The sequence below is a fragment of the Pseudophryne corroboree genome, chromosome 5 (genome assembly GCF_028390025.1).
Source record: "Pseudophryne corroboree isolate aPseCor3 chromosome 5, aPseCor3.hap2, whole genome shotgun sequence".
NCBI lineage: Eukaryota > Metazoa > Chordata > Amphibia > Anura > Myobatrachidae > Pseudophryne > Pseudophryne corroboree.
The window spans coordinates 377,874,361-377,893,752 of record NC_086448.1 but is presented as its reverse complement, the minus strand read 5'-3'; the positions used below and the strand labels follow the sequence as shown (position 1 = coordinate 377,893,752).

The following is a 19,392-nucleotide window of genomic DNA, read 5'->3' as shown; positions in this document are numbered from 1 at the left end:
TTTGCCAGCTTGAGTCTTTTCAGTTTTCTAGCGAGAGGCTGAGTGCTTCCATCCTCATGTGAAGCTGAACCACTAGCCATGAACATAGGCCAGGGCCTCAGCCGTTCCTTGCCACTCCGTGTGGTAAATGGCATATTGGCAAGTTTACGCTTCTCCTCCGACAATTTTATTTTAGGTTTTGGAGTCCTTTTTTTTCTGATATTTGGTGTTTTGGATTTGACATGCTCTGTACTATGACATTGGGCATCGGCCTTGGCAGACGACGTTGCTGGCATTTCATCGTCTCGGCCATGACTAGTGGCAGCAGCTTCAGCACGAGGTGGAAGTGGATCTTGATCTTTCCCTAATTTTGGAACCTCAACTTTTTTGTTCTCCATATTTTATAGGCAGAACTAAAAGGCACCTCAGGTAAACAATGGAGATGGATGGATTGGATACTAGTATACAATTATGGACGGACTGCCACGGTTAGGTGGTATAAAAAAACCACGGTTAGGTGGTATATAATACAATTATGGATGGACGGACTGCCTGCCGAGTGCCGACACAGAGGTAGCCACAGCCGTGAACTACCGCACTGTACACTGGTTGATAAAGAGATAGTAGTATACTCGTAACAACTAGTATGACGACGGTATAAAGAATGAAAAAAAAACCACGGTTAGGTGGTATATATTATAATACAATTATGGTTGGACGGACTGCCTGCCGAGTGCCGACACAGAGGTAGCCACAGCCGTGAACTACCGCACTGTACACTGGTTGATAAAGAGATAGTAGTATACTCGTAACAACTAGTATGACGACGGTATAAAGAATGAAAAAAAAACCACGGTTAGGTGGTATATATTATAATACAATTATGGTTGGACGGACTGCCTGCCGAGTGCCGACACAGAGGTAGCCACAGCCGTGAACTACCGCACTGTACACTGGTTGATAAAGAGATAGTAGTATACTCGTAACAACTAGTATGACGACGGTATAAAGAATGAAAAAAAAACCACGGTTAGGTGGTATATATTATAATACAATTATGGATGGACGGACTGCCTGCCGAGTGCCGACACAGAGGTAGCCACAGCCGTGAACTACCGCACTGTACACTGGTTGATAAAGAGATAGTAGTATACTCGTAACAACTAGTATGACGACGGTATAAAGAATGAAAAAAAAACCACGGTTAGGTGGTATATATTATAATACAATTATGGTTGGACGGACTGCCTGCCGAGTGCCGACACAGAGGTAGCCACAGCCGTGAACTACCGCACTGTACACTGGTTGATAAAGAGATAGTAGTATACTCGTAACAACTAGTATGACGACGGTATAAAGAATGAAAAAAAAACCACGGTTAGGTGGTATATAATACAATTATGGTTGGACGGACTGCCTGCCGAGTGCCGACACAGAGGTAGCCACAGCCGTGAACTACCGCACTGTACACTGGTTGATAAAGAGATAGTAGTATACTCGTAACAACTAGTATGACGACGGTATAAAGAATGAAAAAAAAACCACGGTTAGGTGGTATATATTATAATACAATTATGGTTGGACGGACTGCCTGCCGAGTGCCGACACAGAGGTAGCCACAGCCGTGAACTACCGCACTGTACACTGGTTGATAAAGAGATAGTAGTATACTCGTAACAACTAGTATGACGACGGTATAAAGAATGAAAAAAAAACCACGGTTAGGTGGTATATATTATAATACAATTATGGATGGACGGACTGCCTGCCGAGTGCCGACACAGAGGTAGCCACAGCCGTGAACTACCGCACTGTACACTGGTTGATAAAGAGATAGTAGTATACTCGTAACAACTAGTATGACGACGGTATAAAGAATGAAAAAAAAACCACGGTTAGGTGGTATATAATACAATTATGGTTGGACGGACTGCCTGCCGAGTGCCGACACAGAGGTAGCCACAGCCGTGAACTACCGCACTGTACACTGGTTGATAAAGAGATAGTAGTATACTCGTAACAACTAGTATGACGACGGTATAAAGAATGAAAAAAAAACCACGGTTAGGTGGTATATATTATAATACAATTATGGATGGACGGACTGCCTGCCGAGTGCCGACACAGAGGTAGCCACAGCCGTGAACTACCGCACTGTACTGTGTCTGCTGCTAATATAGACTGGTTGATAAAGAGATAGTATACAATACTACTAATATACTGGTGGTCAGGCACTGGTCACCACTAGTCACACTGGCAGTGGCACTCCTGCAGCAAAAGTGTGCACTGTTTAATTTTAATATAATATTATTTATCATGTACTCCTGGCTCCTGCTATAACAACCTGCAGTGCTCCCCAGTCTCCCCCACAATTATAAGCTTTATATACAATACATTGATGTGCAGCACACTGGGCTGAGCAGTGCACACAGACTGAGTCACTGTGTGACTGTGTATCGTTTTTTTCAGGCAGAGAACGGATATATTAAATAAAACAAACAACTGCACTGTCTCTGGTGGTCACTGGTCACTGTGGTCGTCAGTCACTAAACTCTGTCTGCACTCTCTTCTAATCTACAGTATCACAGCAATCTCTCTCTCTCTCTCTCTTCTAAATCTAATCTAAATGGAGAGGACGCCAGCCACGTCCTCTCCCTATCAATCTCAATGCACGTGTGAAAATGGCGGCGACGCGCGGCTCCTTATATAGAATCCGAGTCTCGCGAGAATCCGACAGCGTCATGATGACGTTCGGGCGCGCTCGGGTTAACCGAGCAAGGCGGGAAGATCCGAGTCGCTCGGACCCGTGAAAAAAAAAGTGAAGTTCGTGCGGGTTCGGATTCAAAGAAACCGAACCCGCTCATCTCTAATGCTGACCTGTACTTTAGTATTGGCTTATACCCAGAATAGAGGCTTGGGGTCTAGACAGTTTCTCACCAGAAACCCCCACAAGGTGTTTTGGGCTTTGCTGCACACAACACGCAGGTCTCGGCTCTCTGTCTGGGTAATAAGTACTGGAGCTGGAACTGATGATTCACAGTGAAGCGTACAGTAATGCAGTCATTACACTGGGTCGGGGCCGCATGGGAAAACTGAGGTACAGGAAACAGGAAGGGAACAGGTGCCTGGGGGGGGGGGGGGTTAGTTAGAAACTACTGGTCAAGCAGTGAGAACAATAAAGACGGTGGTAGTGAACCAAATGGGGGGTGGAGAAGGGGGGAGGGAAAGAGTAGACTTCACGGCCATTAATATGGGTGCTAATAAGGGTATTACCAAGGGTATTGTCAAATCACTGACTATTGACTTTTATGGGTCACCGTTACTGCATACAGAAAATGATGTCCCTAGCGCAAGGAGAAATACTTATCTTAATTGTAAGTATGTAACGCTAGAAACCTAACAGGTAAAAAGGGAGAACTAGAAATCCTTGGCAAGCAATCAGTACGATATTATCGGCATTACTGAAACCTGGTGGGACGAATCTCATGACTGGTCAGCTAATATGGAGTGTTATACGTTGTTCAGGAGAGACAGATCAAACAAACGGGGTGAAGGGGTTTGTATTTACACAAAGCCGTTTTTAAAACCCGAAGTACGGGAGGATATTCACAAGGAAACTGTAAACACTGTTGAGACGTTATGGGCTGAAATTACATGCGGAGGAAAGGCAAAGAAAAAAGATAGTAGTGGGGCTATGCTACAAGCCTCCTGGCATTAATATATCTGACGAGGAAGTGTTGCTGAAGCAAATTGATAAAGCGGCAGGAGCAGGCGGGGTAATAGTGATGGGAGATTATAACTATCCGGAGATAAATTGGACAAACGATTCATGCGATACTGCTAGGGGTAATATGTTTTTAAACACACTAAATGATAACTACTATTAGACCTGTTATTGACAAACAATGGGGACTTGATATCAAATATTATAGTAGGGGAGCCCATAGGAAACAGCGACTACAATATGGTCACATTCAGTATCAATTTTCATAAGCAGTCCTATATATACAGTGGGGCAAAAAAGTATTAAGACAGCAACCGATTGTGCAAGTTGACCCACTTAAAAAGATGAGAGAGGTCTGTAATTTCCATCATAGGTACACTTCAACTGTGAGAGACAGAATCTGAAAAAAAAAACTAGGAAATCACATTGTATGATTTTTAAACAATTTATTTGTATATTTTTGCGGTAAATAAATATTTGGACAATCAAAAAGTTTAACTCAATACTTTGTAATATAACCTCGGTTGGCAATTACAGAGGTCGAACGTTTCCTGTAGTTCTTGACAAGGTTTGTACATACTGTAACAGGTATTTTGGCCCACTCTTCCATGCAGATGTTGCTCTCATCTGACCACATTACATTCTCCCAATCCTCCTCTGGATCATCCAGATGGTCACTGGCAAACTTTAGACGGGCCTGGATATGTGCTGGCTTAAGCAGGGGGACCTTTCGGGCGCTGCAGGATTTCAATCCATGACAACGTAGTGTGTTACTAATGGTAACCTTTGTGACTGTGGGCCCAGCTCTCTTGAGGTCATTGATCAGGTCCCGCAATGTAGTTCTGGGCTGATTTCTCACCGTTTCCAAGATCATTGATACCTCATGAGGTCAGATCTTGCATGGAGCCCTAGGTCGAGGGAGATTGTCAGTGATCTTGTATTTCTTACATTTTTTAATAATTGCGCCAACAGTTGATCTCTTCTCACCAAGCTGCTTGCCTATTGTCGAGTAGCTCATCCCAGCCTTGTGCAGCTCTACAATTTTGTCCCTGGTGTCCATAGACAGCTCTCTGGTCTTGGCCATGGTGGAGAGGTAGCAGTCTGACCGTTTGAGGGTGTGGACAGGTGTCTTTTATATAGATAACCAGTTCAAAAAGGTGCCATTAATACAGGTAACGAGTGGAGGATAGAAGAGCTTCTTAAAGAAGAAGTAACAGGTCTGTGAGAGCCAGAAATCTTGCTGCTTGGTAGGTGTCCAAATATTTATTTTCCACAAGAATATACAAGTAAATTGTTTAAAAATCATACAATGTGATTTCCTGTTTTTTTTGTACCTATAATGGAAATTACAGACCTCTCTCATCTTTTTAAGTGGGTCAACTTGCACAGTCGGTGGCTGTCCAATTACTTTTTTGCCCCACTGTAGGTTCAACCAGGGCTCTGAACTTCAGCAAAGCCAATTTTAACATGATGAGAGAAGCTTTAAGGGACACTGAATGGGAAATTTTGTTCCAAGGAAAAAACACTGCGGAGAAATGGGAGGTGTTAAAATCGCTGCTCGGAGATTACTCGTAAATTTATTACCATGGGCAGCAAACAAAGGACTAAAAACTGCAAACCAATGTGGCTTAATAAAAATATTAAGGAATTAAGGGGCAGAAAAAGGCGAGCATTCAAAAAATACAAATCAGACGGGAAGGCGGAGTCAGTCCAGTATTATATGGTTTGCAACAAATTATGCAAAAAAGAAATAAGAACGGCTAAAGTATAAACTAAAAAGCTAGTAGCAAAGGAAAGTAAATCAAACCCCACATTTTTTTTTTAAATACATCAACGGCAAAAGATTAAAGAAGGAGAGTATAGGCCCCTTAAAGGACAAACTGGGAGGCTTAATAAAAAATTATAACGACATAGCGGATACATTAAACGCGTTTTTCTCATCGGTATTTACACTAGAGGACCAGATGCATGAACTAACACCCAACCCCAATAAGGATAAGGGCCCTCATTCCGAGTTATTCGCTCGCTAGCTGCTTTTAGCAGCAGTGCACACGCTAAGCCACCGCCCTCTGGGAGTGTATCTTAGCTTAGCAGAATTGCGAACGAAAGAGTAGCAGAATTGCTACTAAAAACTTTCATGCAGTTTCTGAGTAGCTCCAGACCTACTCCTAGATTGCGATCCCCTCAGTCCGTTTAGTTCCTGGTTTGATGTCACAAACACGCCCTGCGTTCTGCCAGCCACTCCCCCGTTTCTCCAGCCACTCCTACGTTTTTACCTGGCACGCCTGTGTTTATTTAGCACACTCCCGGAAAACGCTCAGTTACCTCCCAGAAACGCCCCTTTCCTGTCAATCACTCACCGATCAGCAGTGCGACTGAAAAGCACCGCACGAACACCAGCAAATCTACTAAGTTTTGTGTTAAATAACTTAGTGCATGCGCGCTGCGTACCATGCGTATGCGCATTTTCCACCTAATCGCTGCGTTGCGAAAAACAGCAACGAGCGAACAACTCGGAATGACCACCCATGTCCCACTGCTTAGTGCTTATTTAAGTGAGGAGGAGGTCTGTGACCGATTGAAAATAAAAAATTAAGATTAATAAGTCACCTGGTCCAGACGGTATTCATCCAAGGGTTCTCATGGAGCTACACTCCGAATTAGCAAAACCTCTATTTTTAATCTTTGATGATTCACTTACATCAGGCATGGTTCCCAAAGACTGGCGTATAGTGGAAGTAGTGCCAATCTTCAAAAAGGGATGTAAAGCTGAACCGGGCAATTATAGACCAGTTAGTCTAACATCTATAGTGGCGAAAGTTCTAGAAAGCATTCTGAGGGATAGTGTACAGAAGATCCTTGAAGCCAAAACGATTATTATTAGGGACAAACACGGATTTGTGAAGGATAGATCATGCCAAACAAACTTACAAAGTTTTTATGAGACCGTTAATGCGAACCTTGATCAGGGTAAGGCGGTGGATGTAATCTTTTTAGACTTTGCTAAAGCCTTCGATACCACACATGAGACTTATCTATAAGTTACATGAACTAGGGCTAGGTAGCACAATATGCACTTGGGTTAGTAACTGGTTAGATAATAGGGAGCAGCGTGTTGTGGTAAATGGAACTTTTTCAAATTGGACTGAAGTTCTAAGTGGTGTGCCACAAGGGTCTGTTCGCGGACCGCTATTGTTCAACATTTTCATTAACGATCTAGCAGAAGGTCTAGAGAGCATGGTGTCAATATTTGCATTGATACCAAACTATGTAAGGTTATAAATTCGGAGGGAGACGCTGAGTCTCTTGAGAATGATTTATTTATACTGGAATCATGGGCAGCAAAAGGAGAATGAGGTTTAACACAGACAAGTGTAAGGTAATGCATCTTGGTAGCAAGAACAAAACTAATGCCTACATACCCAATGGGATGATTTTAGGGGACTCCATACTGGAAAAAGATTTAGGTGTTTATATAGATAACAAACTTAGCACCAGCACCCAATGTAGGATAGCGGCAAAAAAGGCAAACAAGGTACTAGGCATGATTAAAGAGAGGTATTGATGCAAGAGATGAGAGTGTTATACTCCCATTACATAAAGCCCTAGTGAGGCCCTAACTGAAATACTGCGCGCAATTTTGGGCACCCTACTACAAAAAGAATATAATGGAACTAGAAAAAAGGTTCAGAGGCGGGAGACCAAACTAATTAAGGGGATGGAGACGTTGGAATACCAGGTAAGATTTGCAAGGCTTGACATGTTCACACTAGAAAAGAGGAGATTAAGAGGGAACATGAACAACATTTATATATATTTAAGGGGGCTATACACAGAGCTTTCGGGGGATCTGTTTTTGTTAAGACCAGCACAGAAAACCCGTGGACACCCACTTAGGTTAGAGGAGAGGAGATTGCGCTCACAGAGGCGGAAAGGTTTTTTCACAGTAAGGATAATACGAGTTTGGAATTCCCTGCCTGAGAGAGTAGTGATGGCAGACTCGGTCAATACTTTTAAGAATGGCCTAGATAAATTCCTAATGGATAAGGATAAGGAGATTTATGGTAAGAACATACCACTGTTAAATCTCTTTCTGCGAGGTACACTGGGTTCCACAGGGAATAACATCGGGGTGTAGAGTAGGATATTGATCCGAGGCACCAACAGGCTAAAGCTTTGACTGTTCCCAAGATGCTCAGCGCCGCCTCCTCTATAACCCCGCCTCTGTGCACAGGAGCTCAGTGTCGTTAACCAGTCCAATGCAGTAGCAGGCAAAAGAGATGACAACCGTTAGTAGCCACGTACACCACATTCTCACGACAGGAGAAGGTATCAGCGGCTAATGCCATACAAACCCAAAGAAGCTAAGTGCGTCAGGGTGGGCGCCCTGTGGAACTCAGTGTACAGTACCTTGCAGAAAGAGATTTAACAATGGTAAGTTCTTACCATAAATCTCCTTTTCTGCAATGGGGTACACTGGGTTCCACAGGAAATAACATTGGGGATGTCCTAAAGCAGTTGCTCATGGGAGGTGAGGCACTGTAGCAGGCATAAGAACCCGGTGTCCAAAAGAAGCATCCTGGGAGGCGGAAGTATTGAAGGCATAGAACCTTATGAACGTGTTCACTGAGGACCACGTAGCCACCTTGCACAACTGTTCAAGGGTCACACCATGGCGGGCAGCCCAAGAAGGTCCAACAGACTGAGTAGAATGGGCTTTGATGGTAGCAGGAGCTGGAAGGCCAGCCTGTATGTAAGCATGTGCAATCACCATTCTAATCCATCTGGCCAGGGTATGCTTATTCGCAGGCCAGCCACGTTTGTGAAAACCAAAAAGTAAGACTTCCTTAATGGAAGCTGTCCTCTTCACATAGGTACGGAGAGCCCGTACCACGTCCAAAGACCGCTCTTTGAATGACAATTCAGGAGAGATAAAGGCCGGAACCACAATCTCTTGGTTAAGGTGGAAGATACCACCTTAGGTAGATAACCAGGGCGTGTCCGAAGGACTGCCCGGTCGCGGTGAAAAATCAGAAAGGGAGACCGACAGGATAAGGCACCCAAATCTGAAACCCGTCTAGCAGAGGCAATAGCCAGCAGAAACAAAACCTTAAGTGTAAGATACTTAATTTCCACAGACTCAAGAGGTTCAAATGGAGACTCTTGCAGGGCCTCCAGAACCACCGACAAATCCCAAGGAGCCACAGGCGGGACATAGGGAGATTGAATCCGTAACACACCCTGAGTGAATGTATGAACATCAGGCAGAGGAGTCACAATTTTTCTCTGAAACCACACCGACAAGGCAGAAATATGAACCTTGATGGAGGCCAGAAGAAGGCCCAAGTCCAGGCCCCATTGTAGGCAGGCCAAAAGTTTGGCTGTACTAAACTTGTAAGCGTCATATTGTAAGTTGCGCATCAAGCAAAGTAAGAATTCCAGATGCTATGATAAATCCGAGCAGAAGCCGGTTTACGGTCCTTCAATATGGTTTGAATGACCTCCTCAGAAAATCCTTTGGCCCTCAGAATGGAATCTTCAAGAGCCACGCCGTTAAAGCCAGTCGGGCCAAGTCCTGGTATACACAAGGGCTCTGAACGAGGAGGTCTGGGTGTTGTGGAAGAAGAAGAGGACGATCTATCGAGAGACCCTGTAGGTCTGAGAACCAATGCCGTCCGGGTCACAATGGAGCGGTCAGAAGTAGGATACCTCCTTCTTGTTTGAACTTCCTTATCACCCTGGGCAGAAGTGACACTGGAGGGAACACGTACGGCAGCCGAAAGTTCCATGGAATTGCCAGTGCATCCATGAACGCTGCTTGAGGATCCCTTGTCCTTGCTCCGAAGACTGGAACTTTGCGATTGTGTCGAGATGCCATCAGGTCTACATCTGGTAGGCCCCACTTGTCCACTAGGAGTTGAAATACTTCTGGATGGAGGCTCCACTCTCTGGCGTGTATGTCCTGACTGAGGAAGTCCGCTTCCCAGTTGAGGACCCCCAGAATGAATACTGCCGATATGGCTGGTAGATGGCGTTCCGCCCACTGAAGAATCTTTGACACTTCCATCATTGCCATGCGACTTCGAGAGACGATTTGACGATTTATGTACACCACCGTGGTGGCGTTGTCTGACTGTACTTGAACAGGCCTGTTCTGTATCAGATGCTGGACCAGGTTCAGAGCATTGAACACTGACCGCAACTCAGAATGTTTATCGGGAGAAGAGACTCCTCCTTGGTCCACCGACCCTGAAGGGGTCCAACACCGTGCCCCAACCCCTCAGACTGGCATCCATCGTCAGAAGGACCCAGTTGGAGATCCAGAAGGGATGACCGCTGCTCAATCGTTGGTCCTGGAGCCACCAGTTCAGTGACAGACGAACCTGCGGAGACAATGAGATCATTTGAGACCTGATCCAGTGAGGCAGGCCATCCCACTTGGCAAGAATCAGCTTCTGCAGAGGGCGGGAATGAAATTGATTGTACTCCACCATGTCAAAAACTAACACCATGAGGCATAGTACTTGCATCGCCGAGTGAATCGATACTCAAGGACGAAAGAGGATACATCAAATTCTGTCCTGAAGGTTCAGGACCTTCTCCTGAGACAAGAACAACCGCTGGTTGTGAGTGTCCAACAATGCCCCCAGGTGCACCATGCTCTGAGCAGGGACCAAGGAGGATTTCTTCCAGTTGATGAGCCACCCGTGGGCTTGCAGAAACTGGACCGTCAGATCCAGATGACGGAGGAGAATTTCTGAAGAATTCGCCAGGATCAGCAAGTCATCCAGATACGGGTGGATCCTGGCACCCTGACGGCGGAGTAAATCCATCATTACTGCCATGACCATCGTGAAGACTCGCGGAGTCATGGTCAAACCAAAAGGTAAAGCCCGAAATTGATAATGGAGGTTGCCACTAGCAAACCGCAGGTACTGCTGATGCAACATGGCAATAGGAATATGGAGATAAGCATCCTGTATGTCCAGGGAGACCATATAGTCCCCTGGCTCCAAAGCCAGAACAATAGAGCGAAGAGTTTCCATCTGAAACTTGGAGACTCTCACCAATTTGTTCATTTGTTCAAGGATTTGAGGTTGAGAATGGGCCGGGAGGAACCATTCGGTTATGGGATTAGGAACAGCGGTAAATAGTACCCCTTGCCTCTCTGAGCCAGAGGCACCGGTATTACCACTCCTGTGTCCAGGAGGGATTGTACCACCAAATGAAGAGTTTTTGCCTTCACCTGATCCAAAGGGATGTCTATCAGGCAAAATCGATGAGGGGGACGATTCTTGAAGGATATAGCGTATCCGTGAGTGACGACTTCCCGTACCCGGGCATCTGAAGTGGTCTTCAAGCATTCCTGGGTAAACCTTAGAAGTCTGCCTCCCACGTGGGATCCCCCAGTGGGAGGCCCGCCCCGTCATGCAGCAGGCTTGTCTGATTTGGAAGCAGGCTGACGGGCAGCCCGGGCACGTTTAGGTTTGGGCTTAGTGGTTTTGGAAGTGCAAGCCTGTTTTGGGTACACCTGACCCTTTGCTTTACCTGGAGGATGAAAGGAACGAAAAGAAGTACTCTTAACCTTCAGGACCGAAGGAGCAGTACTAGGTAGACACGCAGTTTTAGCAGAAGCTAAGTCAGCCACAATCTTGTTGAGATCCTCACCAAAAAGAATGTCTCCCTTAAAAGGGAGCACCTCCAGGGTTTTCTTAGAGCCCGGATCCACAGACCAGGACCGTAACCAGAGAATCCAGCGAGCCAAAATGGATGTAGTAGAAGCTTTGGCCGCCAAAATACCGGCATCAGAAGCCGCCTCCTTAATGTAATGAGATGCTGTGACAATATATGAGAGACACTGTCTAGCATTATCAGAAAAGTTGGAAGGCAGCTCTGCTTCCACCTCCTGAGCCCATGCCTCAATAGCTTCTGCAGCCCAAGTAGCTGCAATAGTGGGACAATGCACAGCTCCTGCGAGGGTGTAAATAGCTTTTAAGCAACCCTCCACACTCTTATCTATCGGTTCTTTCAGAGAGGTAACGGTAGTTACAGGCAGAGCAGAGGACACTACCAGCCGCGCCACTTGCGAATCCACCGGCGGTGGTGTTTCCTAATTCTTACTTAGCTCGCAGTGAGGGAATAGCGAGCCAGCATCTTCTTATGAGGTGTGAATTTCTTTCTTGGATTTTCCCAGGATTCCTGATGTATGTCAACTAAGTGGTCAGAATGAGGCAAAACTTGTTTAATAACCTTCTGACGTTTAAACCTATCCGGTTTCTTACAGGTTCTGGGTCATCATCAATATGAAGAATCAGCCTGATAGCCTCCAATAAGTCAGGAAAATCCACCTGCAAAAAAGATTCCCCATCAGAAACATCTGGGTCAGTGTCTGGAGGTTCAGTATATACGCCATCTTCATCAGACGAAGTGTCTGGAACATGGTTGGATTGTGAGAAAGTAATGGTCCGCTTAGAGGACCCCTTGGTCTTAGGAAGGCAAGGGTTAGGTTGTTTGTTCAGTGAGTGATTCAATTGCTGTAACTGAGTGGACAGGAGATCTGCCTACGGTGGATTAACCACAGGGACAATATGTGGCTGTACCTGAGGTCCCATAGGGGGCAAAAGGCTAGTTACCAGCGTATTTAGTAGAGAGGAAAAAGTAGCCCAAGATGGGTCATTATGGACCCCCATTGCTACGGCCCTACTGGGGGGCAGGGAGCCCCCAGAACCTGAACCCTCCGCTGCTATGTTTTCCTCCAATGTGTCTGCAGCGTCACCACTACGCAGTGTGGGATCAGCCGCAGAACCATTGCCCCTTGAAGCTGACATAATATGAAAGTGTGAACAATGGGCAACACAGTACAATATCAGCAGTATAATACCTAATCAAGAACCCCCTGTGATAGCACAAACAGAGGATTCAAGAGGTATATAGTGACTGAATATCACAGAGAAAAATACACAATAAGTATATCCTGTGAAACACCTATATCAAATAGCTCTGACGCACTTAGCCCCCCTCAGGGTACAGAATATAGGGATAGCAATCTGAGTGAGATACACGGAATAGAAATCACGCAGAAGCTTTATGCACACACACATAGTCACATGTAAAGCTATACAGATCAATAGATATATCAATGCACAGTAAAGACTGGATATATATCACAGGGTACTTGTACTACATAACCCTGAAGTACTGCACTGTTTCTTAACTAACACTGTCAACAGACATGTAGAATACTCAAGTGTCCATTAAAATGCACAGCGCTGACATGCAGGCGGATTTACAGAGGAGGCTTTGCCCAAACAGTCCCAGGATCAGTTCAGCATGTGAAGATGGCGCCCAAAGGGAGAGAGAGATGCAGCTCAAGGGCGGGAACAATTACTCTAAATGGCACCCTGGGGGAGGAGCTACAGGTCAGAGCCTTATCCCCTTGCTGGACTTCCCCACCGGGTACAGTGGGCCATATGTAAAAGTTTTTTTTAGTAAAACCGACCTGTGCCCCTGACCTGGTGGTCTAGTGGGGTCCCTGTACTACCACAGTGCCCACGCCAGCGCGCACGGCCCGCCTACCGGCCACGCCGGATCACGATTTCCAGCAGGTCCCACCTTGGGGACCCTCTTACCTCCTCCCTGAGTGCGGCCACACGATCCCGGAGAGCTGCAACTCGTGTGTGTGCCTGATGTAGTGAACCGGAGCCCTCCACTGTAAGTTCCCGGCAACCAGGGACACGGGAGTATACAGCGCCACTGGGGGAGGAGACGGAGCTGCAGCAGGAGATGTCAGAATGACATCTAGCCCATACAGTGCCTCTGCTGCAGCCCTTGAAGACTTCTTTCTTCACTTTAAAAAACTCTTTTCAGGGCTACTGCTTGTTAGCTGCCTGCACTGCAGGCACCAACTTACAAACTGAGCTCCTGTGCACGGAGGCGGGGTTATAGAGGAGGCGGCACTGAGCATCTTGGGAACAGTCAAAGCTTTAGTACTGTTGGTGCCTCGGATCAAGATCCTACTCTACACCCCGATGTTATGCCCTGTGGAACCCAGTGTACCCCGCTGCAGAAATACAGGGTTATGGAGGATAGATCACATACCATAGTTATAATAAAATGAGGAAATACAACACAACGGGCGACTTTATCAAACAGATAAAACTAGTCCTGAAAATAATATAGAGTTGGAGAACTCAAATAGGTTGAACTCGACGGACAGATTGCCTTTTTTCAACCTCACAAACTATGTAACTATGTAACTATGTAACAGGATGCAGGAGAGACAACAGTCTGGGAAAAATTTCACCTAGGAACTGACTAGGGAAGCATTGATGCAATAATGTTGGAGTATGGTTTGGGAGGGGTGTGGTATGGCTGACTGATGGTCTCCTGGCCGCCGGTCAGCATACTGATGCCGGGATCCCGGCAGCATACTGACGCCGGGATTCTGGCGGGGAGGGGCGAGTGCAGCAAGTCCCTTGTGGGCTCACTGCGGTCGCCACGTTGCGGTCGCCACGGGTTCTATACCCACTCTATGGGTGTCGTGGACACCCACGAGTGGAAATAGTCCCTGTTGGTCGGCATGCCGACCGCCGGGATAGTGAGGAGGCGGGATTTTGGGGAAGTCATGTGACCATTGGTCTGCTGAATGCCGGTCACATGAATACCACCCGTTTGGGAGCCTATACTCGGGCACTTGTTGGTGTTCAGAGACACCATTTTATAAGAAGGAGAATCAAATTTTGCGCCAAATGTGATGTCACATTTTGGTGCATATGACCCTTTAAAAGCAGTATGCGTGTCGGGAGTAGGCAGCCGGAGATCGAAGCCAGACATCGTAAAGGAGAAGAAGCCGGCCACAAACTAACCTACAGTAAGTGAACATGGGTTCTAGCGCGCCAATACAATTTGAGCACCATTTAAATGAAACAACCTACCTGAATATTGATGCTTGCCACAGTTTAACTATCTTATAATGTCGATCTCCAGCAAGATAATGCGCCATGTCACAAAAGCACACTCCATCTCAAGATGATTCCCAAATCTGACAATGAGCTCAATGTACTCCAATTGCTTTCAAGAAACATGTACCTAATTAAGTGGCCACAATGTGTATAAATATACAAATAGCCAAGGTTTCACACTAGAGCCACTTAGTGCTAATTTAATTTTAATGTAATCTATAACCAAGAAAGTACTGATTTACCTGGCTTCTTTTGTTCTCAAACTCCATTTTGAATGGTGTTACAATGTCACGAGTGCTGAGTTTCCTTCCAGTAGAACAGTCGTAGAGAGTGAGGCTTGAAAAATAGCCATTATGCTAATAAAATATAAGCAAATATCCAACATAAAAGCGTTATGTAAATGAAAGATAAGAAATTGAGTAAAACAAACGTAAATATACAATATAGAGCAAAAGCAGCAGCTGCCCTAACCAATTTGATGCCCTAAGCAAGATTTTGTCTGGTCCCACTTGCATCGCTGCTAGGGGGTGATTCCGAGTTGTTCGCTCGCTAGCTGCTTTTAGCAGCATTGCACACGCTAAGCCGCCGCCCTCTGGGAGTGTATCTTAGCTTAGCAGAAGTGCGAACGAAAGATTAGCAGAATTGCGAATAGAAATTTCTTAGCAGTTTCTGAGTAGCTCCAGACTTACTCAGCCATTGCGACCAGCTCAGTCCTTTTCGTTCCTGGTTTGACGTCACAAACACACCCAGCGTTTGCCCAACCACTCCCCCGTTTCTCCAGCCACTCCTGCGTTTTGCAACTCGAACGCCTGCGTTTTTCTGCACAGTCCCATAAAACGGCCAGTTTCCGCCCAGAAACACCCACTTCCTGTCAATCACACTACGATCAGCACAGCGATGAAAAAGCTTTGTTATGCCGTGGGTAAAATACCTAACTTTTGTGTAAAATAACTAAGCGCATGCGCACTGCGAACCTTGCGCATGCGCAGTAAGCGACTAATCGCAGTATTGCGAAAATCGGCAACGAGCGAACAACTCGGAATGACCCCCCTAGTTCCGTCTCTGACCCTGCACACCTCTCCCAGCTCAGCACCCAGCAACACAGATCACAGCAGCAGCCAGCAACAGCCATCACCCACTCTGTTTGTTGCCATGTGCCAGCAACAGCATTGCGCCGCAGGCGTGCATCACGAAAAGAGGCGTGTTCTTGCAGGGAAGGGGCGTGGCCACACAATAGTACCCCAAATTAAAATTATGCAACACAGTAGTACAACATTATTTGCATTATATCACACGATGCTGCCCCTTATTCATGTTACGTTACACAGCGTTGTACTTTATTCACATTATGCCACTCAGTAGTACCCCTTTACCTTGTACATGTTACACCTCACAGTAGTGTCCATTATTCACACAAGGAGGGGGAATTCAAATGTTTGAAAAGTCGGTTGGGTGTCTGTTTTTTCCTGTATATTAGATAGGAAAAAACAGACACCCAACTGATTTTTCAAACAATTGAATAGCCCCCTATGAGCCCATAGTGCTCCTTATTCACATTATGCCACACGTAGTGCTCTTTATTAACATTACGCCACCCCATATTGCTCAATATTCACATAATGCCATCAAGTGCCCTGCAAACCACCGCTGCCCACTGTCAAGCTGAGACATCCCTAGGCTTGCAATACATGCCCCTAGGCATTTTCTTAGTTTTCCTATGCCTAGGGCAGGCGGTAACCAAAAGTATACATTTACATGACGTACCTTTGATGATGGTTTCTGGAAAATTGATGTTCTAGGAAAAGTTCCCATGGTGATTGCAGACCATCAATGGGTAATTGCATTGATGGTCTGCAATCACCATGGGCAATGCTCAAAAGTAACATTGTTTATACAAGGCGACCGGATGCTTTCACAAGCTGACTATGGGGGTGATTCAGAGCTGATTGTAGATGTGCTAAAAATAGCACATCTATGATCACAATCTCTGACATGTGAGAGTGATTCACATCTCACTGTGGGGGTCATTCCGAGTTGATTGCACGTAGTAACTTTTTACTGCCCTTGCGATTAACTAGACGCCGCCTGTGGGGGAGGGCTTTTTTGCATAGCAAGGCTGCGAACGCTTGTGCAGCCGTGCTATGCAAAAACATTTTGTGCAGTTTCTGAGTAGTTTTCAATTTACTCACCCGCTGCAATGTCTTCAGCCTGTCCGGTTCCGGAATTGACGTCAGACACCCTCCCTGCAAACGCCTGGACATGCCTGCGTTGGACTCACCATTCCCAGAAAACAATGAGTTGCCCCCCCCCAAGAGCGCCTTTCTGCTGTCAATCTTCTTGCGATCGCAGTAGCGATCGCTTTCTTTGTTCTTCTTGTCGTTGCCCAGCGATGCACCTGCGCACTGCGGCCGCCGCGCAAGAGCAGAACCGACCCGTTCGCACCGCTACGAAAAACAGCAGCATGCGAACAGGTTGGAAAGACCTGGCACATTGTGTTGTGTGCCAGCGCAGTGCAGCCGCTGCGCGTGCACACAACACAATGGGTTCAGGGTGCAATTTCTGCCGTTGCAGCGATCAGCTCTGAATTAGGCCCTCTCTTTTATTGCTTTTTTTACTGAACTTGTTTTCAATATCCAGTTATTTGACTACGTTATTACCACATATGTTGTTATAATACACAGTAGTGTTATCAAGTTGATAGAGCAGTGCTGCTGATAGAGCAGTGATAAGCATGTGGTTGCTGTAGGTTTCCATCTATTATTACATTGTTCCTATTGTGATTAGTATTTATATTTTGTAATTTAAGTACCTACCATTTTATGTTATTGTTTTTATTGCTGCATTAATTTTTATATATATATATATATATATATATATGCTAAGTCTGTCAGCGCTCCCAGTCTTCATTTTCACTTGTAAGAGCACTTGCTCAGTAAGGCAGTGTAGAGTGTGGAGATGGAGCAGGTAGCCTGTGTGTGATACCTGTGTGCATTAATAAATAGATGTTTATAATGGAAAATAAATAGAAATAAACTTACCTGCACACATGGATCTCTGATAGGTGGGCTGCTGTTGTAACCTGGGCGGGTAACTCAGACTGGATCGCTGCAGCGGCAGCGATCTCAGCCTGAATTACTTTGTGGAGTGCGCATACACAGCGGCCGCACTGTGCGTGTGCACCCTGGGAACCAAGTGAGATGCTATCAGCATCTCACTGGCTGCGATCGCCTCTGCCTGATTGACAGGCAGAGGCAGTTGCGGGGAGGTTGCGGGGCGTGCCAACGGCGTTAGAACGTCGTTGGTGGGGCGCGGCCCGGACAACGGAGGTGTGTCCGGACCGTTGAGGGGCGGGCCACAGCGACTGCGTGACATCACACGCAGATGATGTGACCCAGGACGCGGCGGGTAGCTCCTTACCAGAGCGCAGGAGCTGCCAGGTAGGGAGCTACTCGCCAGGTACAAAAGCATCGCCACCGTGCAATGCTTTTGTACCTGTGCGGGTGAGCAGGGGGGCCTGACATGTGGACATTCCCACGCATGTAAATGATCGTAGATTACCCCCCTGATAAGCTAATCTGTGTGGTTAGCTGAAGTGCCAGTTGGGACTTTCACTGCACCTTAGCTGACCACACAGCTTCAGCTAATCAGGTGTGAAAGGAATCACATAGACCAGATAACTCCACCAGTTTCTTTATTTTTCTGTTAGGCAGGACAGCACAGGGATCACAATGCTGCAATTATAAATCCATATCAGATCTGTGCTGTCTCTGCAACACAGGTTACAATAGCAGTCACCGGTCAGAGATCCCTGAATTGAGGTAAGTTTTATTTTACTTATTTTTGCCATGTACTATCAGACACACAGGCTGATCACAGAAACTGGATCCGGGCTCTGCTCTGACTGCTCGATGTCAGGAAGGGCAGAGCAGGAGTACGGGAATCAGACTAAAGCCTCTAATAGCACCATCTGAAGATGGCGTTATGTTACCATAGAAGTGCAGCTTCATCACATTAAACCTGGGATGTGGTTTTTATCCTGACGATCAAGATCATGAGGGTCAGAATGGCGACAGCGGCATCCCAATTGTCAGAATCCCGACGGTAAGTAATAGGGTTAGGTTTATGGTTAGTGTAGGCACTGAGGGAGGGAGGGGGGGGGGGTTAGGTTAGGTTAGGCTGTGGGGGGGAAGGGTGATTAGGGTTAGGCTGTGGGAAGGGAAGGTTGGGGTTAAGCTGTGGGAATGGAGAATTAGGGTTAGGCTGCAAGAGAGGATGGTTAGGGTTAAGCTGCGGGAGGGCAGAGATAAGGTTAGGCAGTGGGAGGGGTGGGTTAGGGTTAAGCTGCAAGGGGGGATGGTTAGGGTTAGGCTGTGAGAGGGGTTATCATGACGGTCAGAATGTCGGCAGTGGCATCCCAATGGTCAGAATCCCGATGGTAAGTACTGGGATTAGATCTATGGTTAGTGAGTATGGTTAGTTAGTTAGTTAGTTAGTTAGTCACTAGGGGGAGGGTTATGTTAGGTTAGGCTGTGAGGGAGAAGGGCAATTAGGGTTAGGCTGTGGGAAGGGAAGGTGGGGATTAAGCTGTGGGAGGGGAGAGTTAGGGTTAGGCTACAAGAGGGGACAGTTAGGGTTAGGCTGCAGGAGGCGTGAGTTAAGGGTAGGTTGTGGGAGGAGACGGTTAGGGTTAGGCTGCGGGAAGGGATGGTTAGGGTTAGGCTGCAGGAG

At 46.3% G+C, this 19,392-nt stretch overlaps 1 protein-coding gene across 2 annotated transcripts in view; it reads right to left on the bottom strand.

Annotated features, from left to right (window-relative positions):
- PKD1L1 (polycystin 1 like 1, transient receptor potential channel interacting) overlaps positions 1-19,392 on the bottom strand; it is a 608,224-nt gene that overhangs the window by 322,554 nt on the left and 266,278 nt on the right. For both annotated transcript variants that reach the window (XM_063922691.1, XM_063922693.1), the window contains exon 25: positions 14,907-15,020. In XM_063922691.1, coding sequence (XP_063778761.1) covers positions 14,907-15,020 — 114 coding nt within the window. The remainder of the gene's footprint in view (positions 1-14,906; positions 15,021-19,392) is intronic.